The 15102-nt window shown below is 45.2% G+C and overlaps 3 protein-coding genes across 4 annotated transcripts; 2 read left to right on the forward strand and 1 right to left on the reverse strand.

Annotated features, from left to right (window-relative positions):
- Nucleotides 1-939: 939 nt before the first annotated feature.
- LOC147600876 (putative E3 ubiquitin-protein ligase HERC4) lies at nucleotides 940-15102 on the reverse strand. Of its 2 annotated transcripts, XM_086746552.1 has the most exons (11): nucleotides 14813-15102; nucleotides 13574-13672; nucleotides 12280-12384; nucleotides 12082-12204; nucleotides 8717-8857; nucleotides 8463-8629; nucleotides 5509-5575; nucleotides 5228-5304; nucleotides 3985-4168; nucleotides 3499-3598; nucleotides 940-2062 (listed from the first exon to the last, which is right to left on the reverse strand). In XM_086746552.1, exons 1-11 carry the CDS (start codon nucleotides 15065-15067, stop codon nucleotides 1848-1850), a joined length of 1533 nt encoding a protein of 510 aa, XP_086602678.1. In that variant the 5' UTR covers nucleotides 15068-15102; the 3' UTR covers nucleotides 940-1847. The 2 variants fall into 2 exon arrangements, with proteins under 2 accessions (XP_086602678.1, XP_086602677.1); XM_086746551.1 differs by having other exon boundaries at nucleotides 12082-12384.
- On the forward strand, nucleotides 8991-9519 carry LOC104474732 (PIGY upstream open reading frame). Its single transcript, XM_086746555.1, has 2 exons — nucleotides 8991-9201; nucleotides 9378-9519. Exons 1-2 carry the CDS (start codon nucleotides 9026-9028, stop codon nucleotides 9517-9519), a joined length of 318 nt encoding a protein of 105 aa, XP_086602681.1. The 5' UTR covers nucleotides 8991-9025.
- Nucleotides 9553-10274, forward strand: LOC104475797 (phosphatidylinositol N-acetylglucosaminyltransferase subunit Y). The gene has a single exon (XM_010115367.2). The coding sequence runs from the start codon at nucleotides 9553-9555 to the stop codon at nucleotides 9781-9783; it is 231 nt and encodes a 76-aa protein (XP_010113669.1). The 3' UTR covers nucleotides 9784-10274.

Raw genomic sequence — 15102 nt, forward strand, 5'->3', positions numbered from 1 at the left:
CATCAGCCGAGCACGGGACAGGGACCCCCCGGCTCAACAGGGATAACAGCTTGGGCTTCTGCCACTTCTCTCCACAAATACACCTGCAGCAGGGTAGTGCCTTTCCCAGAGGATGCAAACAACCCTGTGGTGTCCTGTCTGCCCCAGGTGGGTGAAGGGGCCAAGGGTTAGCTCTGCATGGGCCACATGTCCCCTCGCCCCCCTTGACCAGCAGCTGGCATCCTCTGAGACACTACATCCCCTCTTCCAGTCGCTGCTGACATGCCACCTGCTTTCCTGTACCACCGAGCACCCTGGTACTTGAGGTGAGTGCCTGGAGATTTTCTTGACTAATTACTACACTGTAACTTAAAAGGAAGCTTTCTTTTTCTTCATATGTAACAATATCCTTTTTACTGAGCTGGAAATTTATAAATAATGCCTATGTCTTTCCTAGGAAACATTTACTTTCCTAAAGAAAATAACCCACTAGCCTAGCAGTCACTTCCAAAAAGAGGTTTGTATCATTTACTGGCATCTCAAAGAGGCAGCCTGCCTGGTCCTAGACCGTGTGCATGAGATACCTGACACAAAGTCAAGGCAGAACAGGAGGTAAAAATTGCTGTCATCTTCTCACTTTCAACTTTCACAGTCATCTAAAACATGTTCTGCACCAAATGTGAAAGATCTTGACTTGTCCAGCCTACGCAATGAGTCTATTTGAAATACACTTACATCAGCCTTTGACTCCTGTGAATGGCTTCCCCGTGTCAGTGAGGACAGAAAATACAGATACACTGTCACACATAGGCAGCTGCATAACAAAGGAAGAATACAACTACAGGCGTGGAAATTTAATCAATCATCATTTAATTCAACACCGTAAAAGTCTGCTTTACGTATGTATGTACACTGATACATTTTACACACCAAAGGAAAGAGCAGAGGACTGCTGAAAAATCATGATTGTTGTCTCTCTCTTTCTCTGTATTTTTACACAAAGCAAAATATACAGAAAAATACACATCCTGTCTTTACATCCTGCCTGACATTGCCAATATCCTGCCAGTGCTACACACTGTTTTGGCAATGAGCTTCCAGCAGCCTGCAAGCCTCATGTACACAGGGTTCTGTAGACAGAGCTCTTCTGCAAGCCTAAAATTTTATTTGACTTAATTGCCAGACATCTCCTTAGAAGACATAAAGAAACACGACAAATATCACAGTATTAACACCCTAAATAATAACATGGCCATTAATGCTTTACAAATACAGCTTCAACACAGTCTAGCAACACTCAAATCCTCATCCTAAGCACTCCTCTCAGGTCTAAGCCGAAGGCCATATCCACTGAGCACAGACTGCGTCTTCAATTCACAGTCTGCAAGAACAAGTCTCCTTAGCATCAGTTGCTCCCCAAGAGAATCTTTAACTAGTACAAATGAAAACTTTGCCCTAGCTTCCTCCTGCAGCAATGACGGCTTAGCATATACCAGCTGTATGTTTGGTAACATTCAAGTCACAGAATCCCTGCTGCTGAAAGCTCACCAGCTAAACAAGACCAGCACGGGGCAGGCAGGATGCATAGATATGGAAATATACTTGGTTATCAGCTTGCTTCTTGGAAGCACGTTAAATGGGATTCTTCTTTCCCTAACTTTATAGTCTAACAAGCAGGCATCTGGTCTAAGCTCATTTTTATAATCAATATAAAATCTCAGTGAATACACTTACTCAAGTGTTTATAAAGTGCAATAAAAACAAGGCAAGGTAGAAACCAGTAAATTGGAATTATTAAGAGAAAAATACGACAAGTGACACAAACACCTGTTTCCTTATTTTTGCTTTACAGTGCTTGTGACCAAGAGTTAGAGCAAGCCAAAATGTTCATTATGCTCTGTGGCACAGAGCAACTTTTTTTTGAGTATTCTTCTACTGCTGTATCTGGGGAGGAACAAAATGCGGCTGCAGGTATTGGCCCAAGGATAGAGCTCATCTGGATTTTCTACTTGAGGATCTGCAATAGAAAACTGAAAATGTTCCAGTCCATAGCCAGGGATTTGATCAGATCCTGACAAAAAAGCTGAAGGAAGGGGAAAAAGAAAAACAAAAACAAGTTAGCAAATTAAAAAAAAAAACAAGATAATGTTATTAGAGTATTAAAATCATGACGGAAAATCAGTGTAAAAATAAGGCTATTTCCACAAGCTAATTATTTTGCTTTGTTGAATTTGGACTTGAGTGTAATAAAGTCTCTTGCTGGTTCATAATAATTATAAGCCCTATTTTACTTCTACCTTTATAGACTTTGCAGATCATAGAATCATAGAATGGTTTGGGTTGGAAGGCACCTTTAAAGGTCATCTAGTGCAACCCCCCTCCAAGGAGCAGGGACATCTCCAACCAGATCAGGTTGCTCAGAGCCTCATCCAGCCTGGCCTTGAATGTTTCCAGGGATGAGGCATCTACTACTGTTCCAGTGTTCGACCACCCTCATTGTAAAAAATTTTTTTCTTATGGGTCAGTATTGCGATCAGCCCTGTTTAACATTTTTGTCAGCAACATGGACAGTGGGATACAGTGCACCCTCAGCAAGTTTGCCGATGACACCAAGCTGTGTGGTGCAGTCAACATGCTGGAGTGAAGAGATGCCATCCAGAGGGACCTTGACAGGCTGGAGAGCTGGGCCCACGAGAACCTCATGAGGTTCAACCAAGCCAAGTGCAAGGTCCCAAACATAGGTCAGGGCAATCCCAAGCACAAATACAGGCTGGGCGGAGAATGGATTGAAAGCAGCCCTGAGGAGAGGAACTTGGGAAGTGCTGGTGGATGAAAAACCGGGCATGAGCCAGCCATGTGCGCTTGCAGCCCAGAAAGCCAACTGCATCCTGGGCTGCATCAAAAGGAGTGTGGCCAGCAGGTTGAGGGAGGTGATTCTGCTCCTCTACTTTGTGCTTGTGAGAACCCACCTGGAGTACTGTGTCCAGCTCTGGAGCCTCCAACATAAGAAGGACATGGACCAGTTGGAGAGGGTCCAGAGGAGGGCCACAAAGATGATCAGAGGGCCGGAGCACCTCTCTTATGAGGACAGGCTGAGAGAGTTGGGATGAGAAAGGCCAGGCTAGGTTTGACCTTCTACATTTAAAAAGGATGAGCTAGCTTCTGCTATCCTTTGAGAAAGCTAAACTGCTTAGGTTAACATAGTTTGCTTACACAACCTGAGGCCTCAGACTACAACTGATAACCACAAAAGTAAGAGATAAAGTAACTGCAATGTTCAAGGTGGTCAGGTGCACTCAGGCAAGCCTCAAGTGATGTGAGGAGGGTCAAAGCTGTATCTGTGCAATTATTTCTGTCACTCATTTGTGGCTTTCACTAGAAAATGTGGCGGTGGGGGAAGGGAGGAGCAAGTCAAAAAGCTACTTGGAATTACAGTATTTTTCATGTCCAAGCATCTAAAATGTATAATGTAGGAGAGAGAAAAGGACTATGAAAAGTTTTAAATGCCTGATACGTTACCAAGAAACATTTTCTTTTTTTCTTCTGGGAGTTTGTGAAACACAATCCAAAAATTCCTGATGGTTCGATCTAACTTTTCGTACTGGCTGTACATCACATTCTGTCAAAGAGATAAAAGTAAAACAGACCCGTTAATCCTCACTATTTCAATTTTTATTTAAGGCAACAACAGTTTATCGGATAAATTTTATAATCCTGTTCATAGATATTCAAATCTTCTTAACTTCTGGAATCTTCTTGTTCATTTGTTTTTCAAAGATTCATATGACAATCCTTGAGCTATGACTTGATTTTCAGTCCCCTTTATTCTTGTACCTGATGTAAATCAGAAACAGACTCAAAACAACAACACAAACAAAAAAAAAGATAAAGTCCCTTGAGCTTCTGCTTTTCTGTTCGTGACCTATGCACTCAACAAAAGACCAGGCCAGAAGGAGCTTATGCTCAGCAGATATAGCAGAAGTATACTGTGCTTATATCCAGTACCTTTTCCAGCAGACGCCAGTCAAATTTTGTGTGTCCCTGGAGAACAATCTGGAGCTGTTCAGGGAGAAACATCTTCCACTTTCTAGCTGGGCAGCCTCTTAAAAATCCTTTCCTAAAGTCCTCAAAGGGCTTCTGTATTGATTCATTGAACACATAATTCACATACAAGTCAACAAATTCTTTCCTGCAAAGACATTTTGAAACAAACAAGGTGCAATGCAATAGGTGCTTTTTTATAAGAATTATAGAAAACTTTATTCCTTATTCCTTTATTCTGTATGACCTCCTCTACTGTAAAGACTCAGTCTTTACTGAAAGCAGTCATCACTGGCAATTATTTATTCACTGAATAAGCTAGGAGGATCATCACAAATAAAAGAGAATGCTGGCCAACGTGGATTCATTTTGATAATACTCCTCATACTTCATGTGAACACTCCAATGAAATCCTGTCAGGCACTTCACTATTAAGATGGAACCTAGCAGACCTAAATGGTGTAAATTCAGCAAAACTCACACTTTTTGTTGTCTCTTGTCGCCCAAGAATTACCCTGAAATCAAAATAAATATTTGCACAGCTGCTAATTAGTAGAGTTTCACTCTTTTCCACTCATCACTCTTTCTCTATTTGTGATGGGGATTTGTTTAGTGACATTGTACTTTTGCAATCAAGTCAAGGTAAATGCTACACTTCAAGCTTCCTAAACAGCCCTTTCATGCATCCCTATGGGTCCTCAGATCATCTGCGTAACTCTGGCCACAGCATTTCCCTCTGTTCCTGTGCTGAGGTTAATATTGACGCAATACCTTACTGATAGATTGTCCCTTCTCTGTTATATACAAAATACAGTCCAAACACATAACTAAGCAGGAAACACTTTGCTCATTAAAAAAAAACAAACCTTACAGAGGTAGCTATAGTTTGATTTCCCAGGCAAGCTGTCTGTATTTCCCCGAAAATATCAGGAGTATTATAAACATTTGTTACAATTTCCCTGATAAGGCCAGGCAACTCTGTACATGCAGATGCCAGGATGTCCAAAGATCCCCTTCTTACCCACTGCCTGCACAAACTGCCAATGACTGGCACATATGTGGCACATACAGCAAGAACCGAAATCATACAACCTATAGGACCAAGACCCGGGGCACAATGCTGATGTTCAATGTTTTCTAAGAATATATGGGGATGGGTATAGATAGGAGAAGACAATAGGATAAGAATAAGAAAAATAAAACAGACCTGTTATCCTTAGTGACAGGAATGTTGGCACCATTTTTTTTAAGTTCAACTGCAACCATGGAACCTTCTTCCATTATCTACGCAAATAAATGAAAACACTGGATGCCACAGCTATATATGACAGACATATATGTGCTACATCTATCATTCTTTCTTTCTGCAGGGCCTGACATAGCACTCTTACGAGTCTGAGTTTACAGACAAGTTGTGTCAATTGCAGTGGGACGTTGTCTTGCCTGAGTACACGCACAGCATCCCGGAATGGCACAGTAATGTCTTACCGTGAAGTCCATGTCCAGGCTCTCAAGGATTTGATCACATTCTTCATCCAAAATTCCCTGAAGATTCCTTTTGAAAAACAAAGGGGGGGAAACAGAGAAGAAAATCATACTTTGACAAGCAGTACTTAAATGCATATACATATAGAACACTGCTACTCACAGAACCTTCATATATGGCCCTAAAGTGATCTGTACTGATTACAACCCGCTGCTGCCACGAGCTGAGGGCAAATGCCTTCACTGCCAAGGATTCCAGGTAAGCGCACTCCCACCCCGCTGTGGGGATAACTTTACATAAAGTTCAGTGGCAAGCAGGCTTGGACCACAGCCTTGTTCTTCCAAATATCATCTAGTGAGGAATTAAGCATGGACCAGTGGGATGACCTGGGAGAATTGTTTTGGGGTGCAGTACCTCTCAAAGTATTGCAGGCAACCTGACATTTCAGTCCACCAAAGGTTCTTTTGCACCTCAACACAGTCACTGCCTCTAGGGAAGAGGTTCCCATCGTCTTGGCTGTTTATAGCACTGTGTGGAAAACTGGGCTTCAGGGGCCTAGAAGCTTTATGTTGGTGGCAGCAGCACTTCTCCCGCCTATACCTGCCTGAAATCTCCTTCCCCAGCATGTGGAAACCCCACATGTGGGATTCTCAAATTTGGCACAACTGCAGCATATGGTAACACTGTGCTTGTGCATAACATCATTGTGGAAACCGGTAACTAGTAAATCATAGAATGATAGAACAGCTTGGGTTGGAAGGGATGTTTAAAGGTCATTTAGTCCAGCCCCACTGCAAGAGGCAGGGACATCTCCAACGAGATCAGGTTGGTCAGAGCCCCCTCCAACCTGGCCTTGAATGTTTCCAGGGATGGGGCATCCACCACCTCTCTGGGCAACCTGTTCCAGTCTTTCACCACCCTCACTGTAAAAAATGTTTTCCTTCTATCTAGTTTGAATCCACCTCTTTCTATTTTCAAAGCCCTCGTTCTATCACAACAGGCCCTGCTAAAGAGTTTCTCCCCATCTTTCTTATAAGCCCCCTTTAGGTACTGGAAGGCTGCTATAAGGTCTCCCTGGAGCGTCCTCACACAACCCCAACTCTCTCAGCCTGTCCTCATAAGAGAGGTGCTCCAGCCCTCTCATCATCTTCGTGACTCTCCTCTGGACTCACTCCAACGGGTCCATGTCCTTCTTATGTTGGGGGCTCCAGAACCGGATGCAGTACTCCAGGTGGGGTCTCATGAAAGTGGAGTAGAGGGGGAGAATCACCTCCCTCAACCTGCTAGCCACACTGCTTTTGATGCAGCTCAAGATGCGGATGGCCTTCTGGGCTGCAAGCTCACATTGCCGGCTTGGCTCATGTTGAGCTTCTCATCCACCAGTACCCACAAGTCCTTCTCCTCAGGGCTGCTTTCAATCCATTCTCCACCCAGCCTGTATTTGTGCCTGGGATTGCTTTGAGCGTGTGGAGGACCTTGCACTTGGCCTGGTTGAACTTCATGAGGTTCTCATGGGCCCAGCTCTCCAGCCTGTCAAGGTCCTTCTGGATGGCATCCCTTCTTTCCAGCATGTTGACCACACCACACAGCTTGGTGTCATCAGTAAACTTGCTGAGGGTGCACTCTATCCCACTGTCCATGATGCCAACAAAGACATTAAAACACAGCCGGTTGCAATACCAACCCCTGAGGAACGCCACTCATCACCAGTCTCTATGTGGACATTGAGCCGTTGACCACAACTCTTTTGAGTGCGGCCATCCAGCCAATTCCTTATTCACAGAGTGGTCTGTCCATCAAATCCATGTTTCTCCAGTTTAGAGACAAGGATGTCGTGCAAGACACCATCAAATGCTTAGCATAAGTCCAGGTATGTGACATCAGTTGGTCGTCCCTTGTCCACCAATGCTGTAACGCCATCATAGAAGGCCACCAAATTAGTCAGGTATGATCTGTCCTTAGTGAAGCCGTGTTGGCTGTCACAAATCATCTCCTTATTTACCATGTGCCTTAGCATGGTTTCCAGGAGGATCTGCTCCGTGAGCTTGCCAGGCATAGAGGTGAGACTGACTAGCCTGTAATTCCCCAGGTCTTCCTTGTTTCCCTTTTTAAAAATGGGGGTTATGTTTCCCCTCTTCCAGTCAGCAGGAACCTCACCAGACTGCCACAACTTCTCAAATAAGATGGACAGCGGCTTGGCAACTTCATCCGCCAGTTCCCTCAGGACCCGTGGGTGCAACTCATCAGGTCCCATGGACTTGTGCACCTTCACATTCCTTAGATGGTCTTGAACCTGCTCTTCTCCTACAGTGGGCAGTTCTTCATTCTCCCAGTCCCTGCATTTGCCTTCAGCAACTTGGAGGATGTGCCTAGAGCGCTCAGCGGTGACGACTGAGGCAAAAAGATCGTTGAGTATATCAGCCTTCTCCACGTCCTGCGTAACCTGGTCTCCTGTTTCCTTCTGGAGAGGGCCCACATTCTCTTTGGTCTTCCTTTTATCCCCAACCTACCTATAGAAGCTTTTCTTGTTGCCCTTGATGTATGTCCCTGGCCAGATTTAACTCTATTATTATTACGGCTCAGAAATCAGAAAAAAAACCCAACATTAGTAATTAGGCGCCTAGTTCTCCCAAGTCTGAACTACAGCTCAAAGTGGTCGTGAACTATATGTTCACAGTACGGACTTAAGCTCATGTGGGGCAGAAATGTGACCCCTTCTAAGCCATGGGGCTTGGTTTTCTATTTTGGTGATGCCAGCCTCTGTTCGAAAGCAACACCTATGCCCTGGACAAGGGCCACCTTGGAAACTTGTGGCTTTTATCAGCTTCACAATGCCAAATGTAGCTGCCATGGCCACCCCAAATATGGCCTGGCAGATCCGTGCACATCATCAATCTCGGAGATGTGCCTTGGCTGTAGCTTCCCAGCAAAAGCTGGGGTCGTGACTGGCTCATACCGGCCTGCGGCAGGCAGCAGCTCCTCAAGGTCCTCCAGGGTGGGCGCCAGGCCCAGCAGCTTTTTGTAGAGAGCCCTGGGGAAAGGGAAGGGCACCGTGCACGTGTTATACAGGGCCATTCCGCACAGCATCCCGATCCGGAAGAAAGTGTCCTCACAGCTCGAGGCCTGATTAAAAACAAAACACATTAAGACCGCCTTTTCCCGGGAGCAGGCTCCCCACCTCCCCAGACCCCGGGGCTGCCGCCCCCTTACCTGGCTTGGGAACCACACCAGGTCGGAGGCGAAGCGACGGAAGGCCCCGGCGCCGGGCTGGCAGAGGGTCCTGGTGGCGACGCTGAAGAGCTCCCGGGACAGCCCGCCATAGTCCTGTCCTGCCTCGCCCACGAACGACACCTGAGAACCCGAAGACACCCACTGAGCCGGGGACACCGGCACCGGCCCCCGTGGTGGGGGGAGAAGCGGCGGGCGGAACCGCTGTGCGCGCACCGCAGCGCAGCCCGGGGCGGCTGGGCGCGCGCACCGGAAGCGGCGCGGTACCGCGGGGACGCGGAGGGAGCCGCCATGTTGCGCGGCGGCGGGCGCGGTGCGGCGGCCGTGCTGCGGCGGGCGGCCAGCGGTGGCCAGGGCCAGGGCCAGGCCTCGGATTCAGGTTCAGGTTCAAGTTCAAGTTCAGCGCAGCCGCTGGAGCCGTCGCTGCTGCGCTTCCTGGTGTGCCCGCTCTCCAAGCGGCCGCTGAGGTGAGGAGCGGCGGCCGGGGCCAGGCCCGGGCCCTCCACGGCGGGAGAGCAGCTCTCGCAGGCCGCCCTTGGCCTGCTGCTGCCCCGAGTCGAGCGACAGCGGCTGTTCACGGGCAAACTCAGGTTATTTACTCCTCTCCCTTTTTTTTTTTTTCCTTCCGGACGCGCGTGGCCAGGTATGAAGAAGCTACCAACGAGCTCATTAACGAGGAGCTGGGCATTGCGTACCCCATCATTGATGGCATCCCGAACATGATCCCGGAGGCTGCCAGGACGACTCGGAAGAAGCCCCCAGCTGCGGGGTCGAAGCAGCCCTGAGGACCTACCAGCCGCAGCGGTAAACTGGGGCCGATGGCCGGAGGAGGCGTACTCCCCTCCCTGCCCACGCTGACTGTACTTGTTCCCCTCCTGTCCCTAGCAGGCTTGTTTTACTCAGCCAGCGTAGACGAAACCTTCCCGCAGGGCTGCACCAGCACAAACAGCTTATGCTTCTACAGTCTCCTCCTCCCTGTTACAATACCGGTTTATGTATTCTTCCACCTATGGACCTGGATGGGGATTAAGCTTTTTAGGCACAACTAGTTTGATGCATTTGCTAACCTCTGGGCTCCTCTAAAGCAATGCAGTTTATTTAATCTCATCAGGTACTGCAGATGACTTGAGAGAGCTCCCTTCTGGCACTAGTGACTGTCATTTTCCTGATAGTATCCGGAACCATATGAAGTCTTCTGCAGCAGCCTATTACTTAATTACTGCTAAGGCAGATAAAAGAGGAGGAATAACAAGAAGCACTCATTCTTTCTAGTGTATCCCCTCAAGAGTGTTGTGCATTTGTAATGACACTAATGAAAATCTTCTAGGTGGTGATCATTTTTATGAGGAAGAACTTTACCCTGACTGAAGTAACTGATCTTAAATAATGAGCAATGGCAACATGGAGCGATACGAATCTCTCTTTGAATTATGAGCTTTTGTTGGTTTTGTTTTGAACTGATAGGTGTATTGAAATGTATTTGTCTCACTGTCAGAAGAACATAAAATAAACAAGGATAATGTTTAATAACAAAACTTCAGTTAAATGAAGAAATTTACTTGGATGATACCCATGTCTGTATGTGCAGTAGCTGGTTGCTTGCTTTTTTTTTTTTTTTTTTTTTTTAAGAAAAAGATGGGGAAGTGACAGCACTGCATAAAAGATACACATGTGCATTTGAGTGGCCTCCAACATATTCCAGTGTCTGCTTAGGAGATGTATGTCCCTGTACTATTTGTTAAATGTGTCTGAGTGCCCAATTTTGATAGCCAGGCTGGGTCAACTTCCTTAAAGAGGCATTTTCACTCCAACTGAGCCCAAGATTTGTTAGCCAAGTCAGCAGCTACAAATGCTGTTTTAAGTATGTAGAGTATCTTTCCCCTTAGCACTACCCTCCTCAGTAGAGAAGGAACAGAAGATACTTGTGCTAAATACTTCAACCTTCCCCATTTTCATGTACAGCAACACTAGAGAATGGAGTGACGGACCACTGTGAGGGTGTCAGGTGCAAAGAACGACGTCCTTGGTACTGTCTGACAAAATGTCTTCACAGGACACAGCTATGAAGGGGATGGGTTAATGCTACGATCATCTATTACACAGGTTTCTTTTTTATGTTTTGTTACTGAGTGGTTTATATCTGCAATACAGACATGAATATCCTTTACCTGCTGAAAAATTCAGAAATGCAGCACCAAGTTGTAAATACCGCAGACTGCAGTGTCTCTTGGTGGGATACAATAATGCAGTCAAATTGATTGGGCTGCTGCCAGGCCAATAATACTGTGATGCGCTGTACGAAAGGCAATGCCTGCAAGAGGTGCTTCCAAACACAGGCTCTAGCTGTTTGTCAGGGCTCCCTGTACAACTGGTGAAGAGAGACTCTAGATCTGGAGGACAGGGCAGAGCACAAGCCTTACTGCCTCCATAAATAAATGCCTCTTTCAGCTGACATAGTGAGGAGGGGGGAAGGAAAGGTACCTCTGGGAGCCATTTGTGAATCTTCTACTAAGTGTACAGGAAGGAAAAGCTCTGACAACTCTGGTTTGCAAGAAGGCTCATTTAGAAAGAACCAGAACTGGGTAGTAGGGCACGGAGGTTGATAGTTCCTGCTGCACAGGCGTGGTGCCAGACTGACACTCCGTGTGTTGATGACTGATACGGAATGTAGTCCCTGAGCTAAGCTCAGCTCTGCTCCAGGCAGGAGCCATGTTCCTATGTCAGCCACCTAATGGCTTTTGCAGGGCAGGGCTAGCATTACGATACCTGAAGGAAATGCGACTGCCAGAACCTTTGGTTTTGTGCGGAAGCCACAGACTAAAGCCACATGGAGACAGCAGCTTTACAATCAGCTTTTCATCTCTCTGGCTGGCACTACCCTTCTTTTCCCTTCAGGCAGCATCTCTCTGAGAGAAAAGGCTTTTGTGGCTATGTTGCTTGCTGGTCTCTAAGGCTGGCTCCCCAGCCACCAGGTTTTTCACGTACAGAAAACTAGCCTAGAGTTTTTAAAGCTGGCCTAACAGTAATAGTAATGGACTTTGCCAATTACCAGTTTCCTGAGCAATCCTATTACAAAGCAACTTCACAGTAAATAGCACTGCCACTTGCATTTAACTTATGCCAGCAAAGCTTTGATGGCTACGTGGAATAAGAATGTAAGATCCTGCCCTCCAGATTTATTCTACATCCCCCCGTGAAACATGTTTTATAATAATTTGATGAGTAATTGTTTTGTTGTAGGCTCAGTGAATACTGAAACCCTTCTACCAACACTTCAGTAACTGGAAACCAAAGAACGCTGCAGCAATATATTCAGAGCTAACAAATAATACAGTTTGGTATCTTACCTTTAAGATCTTATTGAATTGCTGGGTTGATGCCTGATTTAAATGGGTCCATATGTCTTGCAGAAGGTGCTGTCTTCTGACTGGAAAATCCCAGTGTTGTAGGACCATCGGTATAAAGGACATCTGAAGATTGAAGTAACAGTTTGTTAGCAGTGGATTTATCTCTTCTAAATTGTAAAAAAAATTGTCCACACTTACACCAGTAACGGGGCTGCACAGAGCATTGCATTCTCTATAAAGAATGTTGATCTTGTCTTGCATGTCAAAGATGCATGGATATTTAGTCAGCTTCCATAGGGCCATCTGAAATTACAAGGAAGAAAGAAAAAACATTTTTCTCTTGCAAAATCAGAGTTCAGGGGTACATGAACAGATTGAACTGCCAGTCTGTACCCTGGCAAACTCCTGTATCTCTGAAACATGCCCTTGTTCTGCACGTGAACACATCAACAGATGCATGCTTTCTAAAAGTGGCTTCCGAATACTTCTGTGAGTGGGAAACCCTGACAGAGGCATCTGAACTGTCTGTGCTGGCAGCCACTTGTGTTACAGTGTCCCAAGAATAAAACAGAGAGTAATTTTAATGGCATCTTCCATAATTCAGCTAAATCAAGACACACAGTAAAAATGTCCTAGATACCCAGGTGATCATACATTGTTGTTAAAAACTGTTTGGTTTATTATCTGTAATACCAGAAGTAGATATTGTTATACAAAATAATGTAATTCAAAGTGTTACACCTCCAGTGTGATAAGGCAGCAACTTCAGGTAATGTCCTGTTTGGCTTTTGATTCTACACTGTTTCTCAAACCTCCTCCTCTGCTCTGGTTAATTGATACAAAATTGGTACATTAGCAAACAAAAGCTTACGAGAGAATTAAACAGTTGCCCTGTGAATTCCAGCCAAGTTGCCAGAAAACTGCATTTTTTGCCTAAGGAAGCTCCTATCCACATTTCCATTTCATGCTGCTTCCTGTGACACCAGCTGCATTTGGCAGTTAATTTTCACTCCTTCATGTCGTCAAAAAATAAACAATTTCACAGATCATTTTCGTTACCACGGCTTTGTTTTTAGATATAAGTAAACTGAAATGCTCAATAGGGTTTTTACATAAAAGTTTAAAGACACCTCACAGTATTTCTGTTAATTAAACATAAAAAAGTCCAGAGTAACAAGAAGTATAGCACCTGTCCCTCATGGTGCTGTTTCACACTGATCACCAGTTCAAAGCAAACAGAGCTGCTTGAGATGCTGGAGGACAGCTCTGACGCTCAGAACCACGGGTCATCTCAGGAAAGGCACTATTGTAGCCGCTAAAATACTGGGATGGTATATGGCTTGCACAGCTTAGAACAGCTGGAGGGCTAGGGAAAATGCATTGTCTTTGAGATGTACTGGGCTAGAGTCGAGAGCTGACTTTCTCATATATCGACTCATTAAAATATAAAAGAAAAAAGTGTTTTGCACTGCTGGTAAGATTTTATACTTACGTTTTCTGCATTTAAGAACCAATACCATCTTATAATCAGTTTCACTTGAGGCACATAAAAGTTGTTTTCTGGTACTCTGAAACCAGTTCTGGAGTTCACCTGCATTGACAACACGCAACATGAAAGGAGGTGTCAGCAGATGTAGTAAGCGATGTGTCTGTGTGGCAGGACAGGACTAAGGAGCAACGGACCTCTCAGCAGAAAGAGCTCTGAGACCCTGCACAGAAGTGGAAGGATAGAAGTGCTACAAATAGGACAGCACTCAACAGTGAGAAGTCTCAGAAAGCCAGGTATAAACTAGCAGGAAAGCAATTTTCATTTGCAATGAAGATCTCTTAACAGGACTCCATCAGGAAAGGTACGTTTCACTTTCATATTGCAGGACAATCTGAAATTCCCTATTCACATTCATACTTGTTGCCTGCCAAAAATATGATTTATGGGGATAGTGAACATGTCAAGCTCCAAAGGACGTAACCACTTAACGGAGAAGTAGGCCTGCTGCACTTTTGAGTTTATTTATCTGGATGAATACAGATTCAAGAGTCTAAACTTCGAGGCCCAAATCTGCATTCTCAGCCAAAAGGATATTCAGTTCTGAACAAAATTTAATTACTCTCTCTGATTCATACTAAGTGCACGCTTGAGCCCTCGACTTTCCTAACCTTTGAACATCCCATCAGGAGAAAGGATGGTTGTCAAAAAAACCCACAGTTATAGCCCTCTTTCTTCCCCTTGTTCATATGCAGCTAAAGATGCTCTAATTCTATTGTCTCCAAAAAATTTCTCAGGTAACAGGCTCACAGCATTACTGTGGCAGCCACAATGTGCCAAGTAGGTGGGTTGTCTTTTAAATGCTGTGAGCAGTTACTGGGGTGAGGGATCTCACCAGCAGAAAAGGGAATGGGTGTGCTATGTCCTGGACAGCACATCCATAGCTCTGTACACGTCAAGGCATGCACTCCTCGTACCACTGAAAGCATCCCTCTGCCAGGGGCTGTGATGCGCTTCAGCTCTTCACTTCTATAGAGGGTCAGCCAGACACAACTCAAGAGCAGGATTCCTTCAAATCTGTGCTTGTGTAGAGCCAAAGAGATTCCTGAAGCAATGTCAAATGATGAGGCCCCATATTCCCGTGTAAGAAGGAAACTTGGAGAATTTAACAAGTAAGAAGGATTAAAATGCTCTTTAACTCCTGCTACTATGTCCTATCTAATCGTGATTCAAACGCTTTCTCACCTGGTAAAGAATCTGCAGTATTTGCAGAGTCACAGTTTCATGTGGGTGGAGGTCCAAGTAGTTTCCTTGCGAATGTCTGACTTCCAGAATAAATTGAGACAGATTTTTCTGAGAAACCCTCTGATATAGAACGACCAGCTGCTTGAAAAAGGATGTTTCTAGATTTGACCACAGGCACTCTGTAAAGAAAACAGCTAGTGAAGTATTGGTCACAGGTAACATGCAAATAACTGCAATTTCTAGAGGAAGCTGCATTTTCTCTGTTTATCAAATGAACTAAAAAAAAAAAA

The sequence above is a fragment of the Chlamydotis macqueenii genome, chromosome 4 (genome assembly GCF_036417535.1).
Source record: "Chlamydotis macqueenii isolate bChlMac1 chromosome 4, bChlMac1.mat, whole genome shotgun sequence".
NCBI classification, from domain to species: Eukaryota; Metazoa; Chordata; class Aves; order Otidiformes; family Otididae; genus Chlamydotis; species Chlamydotis macqueenii.

Coding starts and splice junctions, on each gene's coding strand:
- LOC104475797 (XM_010115367.2), top strand. CDS start 9,553: ATGGCCGGAGGAGGCGTACTCCCCTCCCTGCCCACGCTGACTGTACTT.
- LOC147600876 (XM_086746551.1), bottom strand. CDS start 15,067: ATGCAGCTTCCTCTAGAAATTGCAGTTATTTGCATGTTACCTGTGACC. Junction 8,630..8,716: donor TGGTGTGGTTCCCAAGCCAG/GTAAGGGGGCGG, acceptor GTTTTTAATCAG/GCCTCGAGCTGTGAGGACAC. Junction 5,576..8,462: donor CTGCTGCCTGCCGCAGGCCG/GTATGAGCCAGT, acceptor GTTTTTCAAAAG/GAATCTTCAGGGAATTTTGG.
- LOC104474732 (XM_086746555.1), top strand. CDS start 9,026: ATGTTGCGCGGCGGCGGGCGCGGTGCGGCGGCCGTGCTGCGGCGGGCG. Junction 9,202..9,377: donor CTCTCCAAGCGGCCGCTGAG/GTGAGGAGCGGC, acceptor GCGCGTGGCCAG/GTATGAAGAAGCTACCAACG.